The 5,096-nt window shown below is 45.3% G+C and overlaps 1 protein-coding gene across 1 annotated transcript; it reads left to right on the top strand.

Annotated features, from left to right (window-relative positions):
• Nucleotides 1–745: 745 nt before the first annotated feature.
• Nucleotides 746–4,404, top strand: PV09_09833 (uncharacterized protein; the record flags this gene model as incomplete). Its single annotated transcript, XM_016363979.1, has 10 exons — nucleotides 746–906; nucleotides 960–1,224; nucleotides 1,276–1,560; nucleotides 1,611–1,714; nucleotides 1,765–2,120; nucleotides 2,176–3,759; nucleotides 3,812–3,916; nucleotides 3,970–4,125; nucleotides 4,159–4,330; nucleotides 4,389–4,404. The coding sequence occupies 10 exons, from the start codon at nucleotides 746–748 to the stop codon at nucleotides 4,402–4,404; spliced, it is 3,204 nt and encodes a 1,067-aa protein (XP_016208193.1).
• Between the last annotated feature and the right edge of the window lie 692 nt (nucleotides 4,405–5,096).

The raw sequence follows: 5,096 nt of genomic DNA, 5'->3' as shown, positions 1-5,096 counted from the left end.
GTCCTGATTCCAGTCCTGATTCCAGTCCTGATTCCAGTCCTGATTCCAGTCCTGATTCCAGTCCTCCTAATCTCTTGCTTTTCCGTCTCAATGTCAGCAACTTTAAACGAACTATGTGCATTGATACGGTTTAGAGAGCTCTGGCTCTGAGACTACCTAAGCTCGCACCTGTGTTTCTTAACTCTATATGCTGTGATGTGCTCTTGTTGCTGTATGACCACTTTTCATAGATATGAAGTTAAGCTGAAAGATAGATATTATACAATTATATAGCTATCAAACCAGCTTATAGTATATTACCTCTTGACTATCTTTCATTCTATATAGTGGAAGCCCTATTAAGCAACCGTCAAAGCTCTGTTTGTAGTATTGAAGCATTCTATTAACTAACAGGAAACTGTGCTATTCCAAATTCTGTATATGTCAGTTTGTAATCAAATCATTACATTACACCTTATACCGGGTATCTGCGCCGGGCCTAAACTGTGCCGAACATCCTGGGATCTAAAGGGAGACCAATTTTGGTACCCTGCAAGACCGATGATAGTTGCCTTTGGTTATGCCCTGCACGAAGGCTGTGCTCCGGTTATTATGGCTTGCGCCCCCTGTGAAAGGTGTCAGTGTTTATACTTAAGCTATGTCACTGCTAGTAAAGGCTAAACCTCATCTTCATATATTGCTGGCCTGGAAGTCAGTTTTGCCTGCACATTAAATCACTTATCACGATCAAAAATTTGATCTTACTATGGCTATAACACTGACTGCACGTGAGCAAGACTTTCTTGCACGTAGCAATGCAATTATTGCTGCTATGGATCAATCTAAGGTTAACAACAAAACTATTGAAGATAACTCTACCAAGCAGTATAAGGCAAATAAGAATAGACAGGGCCGTCGTTGGGAGCTGTAAGTTTAGATCTTCATCCTGCCATAACCATCCACAGGCTGATATCTTGAAGGTTTAAGATGAGTCGTCCAGCTGCGAGCTTGGCGTGTACTAAAGACCTGGAAGATTTCATGCTCGTTATTGGGACTGGTATGAAAGGCAAAAAAGGGGATGACTTCTACTTCCGACGCCGTAATAGAAAAGGCACAGGTCAGAACAAAGCAAAAGAACTCACTGCAGTTTACAATTCTGTTCGGAATGCCTGGAATAACTTCTGCGCGTGGTGTGCAGACAATGGGCATCCTATCTCTCCTGAAATTAAGGAACATATGACAAAGGTAAGTCAATTATTAATTTGTTGATAAAAGCTCGGATTTGATACGGTCTAGTACAATAAACAATTCCTTAAGAAGGCGTTGCACCTGCGGCTTTATGCAAGAGAAGCCAAGTTTTCCGGCGAGTTCCACTATGGAATTCTGAGTGTTTATCGATGGAGAAGAAGCCATATTGTGCATGCTAAGCCAAGGGTTAGATTTGTTCAGCATCATATAACTACTACGAACTTCTATAGCGCTGGTAGGATTGGCGAATTTGCGAAGTCGGATGGAAGGGACGACGCCGAGGAAGATTCTGGAAATGATGATGAACGTGACTTAAGAGGATTATATTTTAAGGTAACTGCTCAGAATAGCATTTCAAGATGTCGACTGATGATAAGAATCAGGACGTGTATATGTTTGCAATGTTCAACAAGCAGAAGAGGAAGACGGAGCTCTGTATCAGACTTACCAAAGACGAGAAGGGCAAGGGCGACAACCCACAAGACAGGTGATTCACATTCATTTTCTAATATCATCTGATGCTTACTACTTGTTTAGAGGCCAGTGTACATTCTACGAAGATCTCAAAGGCCCTCTTTACCAAAACAACTTTCTCTTTTCTCTAAGCATGTTGCTTGCTAGAATGCCTTTCCGGGATTATCATTCCTCAGATAGGAAAGAGCTCCTGCAAAAACTTCTCGACATCAACATTGCGGAAGAGCAAAGATTTGCTCAGATACACTGGAAGGATGAATTCCTTAGCATGCCCTTCTTTGAATGTGCAGCCAACGATTCTGGAAAAATAGAGAAAGCGAGTACAGTCCATCATAGACACAAAGAAGACTGTTATAGCGCGGGAATGCCTAATCCTCCGAACTTCCACGACGTCAGAAGATTTGGGCTTAATGAAGCTGGTAAGCTGAAAACTTATTGTATCTATCTTTTTTGCTGTTAACATGTGAGGAACAGATAAAAAGTACTCAGAGTCCTCTCGTATGCGACTTGGTGGTCACATGAAGGCTGGAATGTTCCGCGGACACTACCAGCCCAGAGAGACGATCGACGGCGCTGCAAATTTCCTTGGATTACAAGCGCGAGACGACGTCCTCGAGATTAGCCAGCAGCTGAACATTCCCTATATTCCCAATCTCCTACAGTCTTTACCAGCGGAAAAGCTCTACAAGCTTCAGAAAAGCGAAGAATATCAGGAGCTGCAGGCAAAGATTAAGATTGAGACATCAGCTCGAGAAGTTAATAAGCTGAAGCGGCGGATCGAAACACTAAAGTTAGAGGAACTAAAATGGCTACGTGCTGCGCAGGAGTTCAATGATGCGCCCCGTTACGAACATGAGATCTATTCTCGGGTGAGATTCATGTTCTCAGCTGAGCGGCGCCGTCTGGAGATCAACCTCTTTGAAGAAGTTGAGCTGAGGAGTGCAATAGGCATACAGACGATTTTGGACTTGACTGCCTACTACTTACAACCCAGGGAAGTCCTGTTCCGGCCCGGCTTGGAGCCTTCTTTATGCTATTGTTCAGGAAATCGAGCATATGACTGGAGACATATATACGAATGTCATCGGGTTTCAAAGTCCCGGATTCACGGATTTGCAGATTTTTGCTTCCTATGCAATATCTGGGTCTATAACCAGGATGATTGGGAAATTCACTGCCAATACCATGTCGACGATCTTGAAAACTTCCCCGTATGGGTCGACCCACTGATTTATGACGGAGTTTTGGCAGCTCCAGGGTTTTGCGAGTGCTGCTTAATCAACCCTCAGTTGCCTGCTTGTGAGCGCATGCGTCAATGGAAATGGCGCCACACATGGTCTGAACATTATATGGAACATTTCAATAATCCTTTGGCTGAGAACAAATGTCGTCACGGATCATTCGAATCCATTCTGGAATTTAAATTTCACCTTTATGACCATCACGGTGTCCGGATACCCAATCTCTGGAGTGACACCAAAGAGAGCAAAGAGCGCCTACGAACTCCGGATCTACGCTCAAATCAGCGTGTGCAACAGGTGGTTCCAAAGAAAGAAGAGAAGGACGATGTGCAATTCCAGTTTCACAATTTCACAGTCAATTCCATGGCCATGAGCCAACCAAAGCGACAAGGCTCGTCCTCTGGACAGATCTCACCTAAATCGGGCGTAAGCAGTCCATACCAAAACCAGCTGTCCAGCGACAATGATGTCGACTTTGTTGACAATGATAATCTGAAAGCGGAACCGCTTGAGGGAAGTTTTTCTCCTCGGCCGACGACTTCAGAGGATCTATATGCAAGTAAGGATGACCAACATATGGATATCAACGAGCCGAGTACAATTGAAATCATAACTGAAGATGATGGCACTTCTTGTCCATGCTACTTAAGTGATAGTATGACAATAACTGAGGCAGGAATATCAACTCAGGATATTTCGAGCTCAGAGTCTGTCTCGATCGGTAGTGATGATTTTCCAACTACGGAATATGTGTTGTCCTTGCCTCTGAGTCAACTTAAGGAGGAGGTACTTGAGAACATATATTTGACAGACATAGGTAAAACAAGTGCGACGAAACTTTGTTCTAAATGAGCTAATCAGAGAGGTAGACGGCCAAGACGATAATGATTACCGAATACCCTATTGCAATGACTCGGGTTACGATTACCTTGGAAGCTGTGTTTCTACAGGGCATGTTATTTTTGCTAATCACAGTGAGTGTTTGATATTCTAGCAGTTCAGTCAGTTGATTTAACAGATCGTATAGTAAGCTGTTTCGAAGAGGCAAGAGATAAAGATGATATGAATGGGTTTGGTCTGGACCTTGCTCGAAACTATCATCTAAGATCTAGATCAACTAGTCATCAGGGGCTTGTCGAAAATACCCTGTCTGCCATTGATCCAGCCTTGATTAATCCCGAGGGTAAGCCTTGCTGCCATCTACTAAGCTCTTCAGACAAATGTTTGGCCAATGCAGAGGTTATGCGTGCTGCTACCATAACCGACACGATCGTCAACAAGCTGGACACTGAAATGGAGACTAGCACAAAGGCAGAGGATGAAGAATTCAACGTTGAAGCAATCGTCGGGCATAAGGTGATCAACGGAATACACTATTATAGGCTAAAGTGGGAAGGATATCCTAGCTCTGCGAACACTTGGGAGCCTATTGATGCTCTCGGTAAGTGCCAGGAGCTGTTAGAAGAATATCATAGGAAAGCCGAATGCCGCGAAAAAGCTAAGAAGAGAAGGAGATTCAGAAAATGAAATCACTAGCTAAGTTCTATGAACATTAAGCTTCCATATTCGTCTTTGCCCTGTTTGCGCAGTGCTACTGTGGCGGAGTTGCGGAAGTACGCAGGGCAATATCCGATCAGAAGGCTCCGGTTCATGATTGTGACCAAGTGTCCCACCAGTATGGACGACGCAGCTTGTACGACTTTGTTCGGTATGCCGTCCGGTCCTGGCGCCTTAAGTGGTGCTGCAGCCCGGATGGCTTCCAACACTTCCTTCTCCGTGATGTCTGGCATTGGGATCTGGTCTTGGTACTGCGCCTTCTCCATATCGCTTAGATCAGCGTCAGGCGGTTTCGGGAAGGTGTTTCGGAGCAGGCTCGCCTTCTCCTCGGGTCGCACAGCCTTCTCGCCGGTGGCGGGGCATCTGATCGCTGGCGTTACGCTCGGTGGTTGGTTCCCTCTGTTGCGAGCCCACTTGGCGATCCTCCAGAGCGACTCGGGTGACTCGGCGGCCAGCTCTACTCGGTCTCTGTGTGCTTGCCTCAGAGCCTTTCTTATAACGCGCGTCTTGCGGTTCCGTGCCTCGCGGTATAGCTCCCATGCCGTCGTTGTCGGTCTTCTTGTGTACACGCGGCGTAGATGCTTCGTCTCCGCTAAC

The sequence above is a fragment of the Verruconis gallopava genome (genome assembly GCF_000836295.1).
Source record: "Verruconis gallopava strain CBS 43764 unplaced genomic scaffold supercont1.256, whole genome shotgun sequence".
Lineage (NCBI taxonomy): Eukaryota > Fungi > Ascomycota > Dothideomycetes > Venturiales > Sympoventuriaceae > Verruconis > Verruconis gallopava.
Note: the sequence above shows the minus strand (reverse complement) of the source record. Positions and strands in the feature narration are given on the sequence as shown.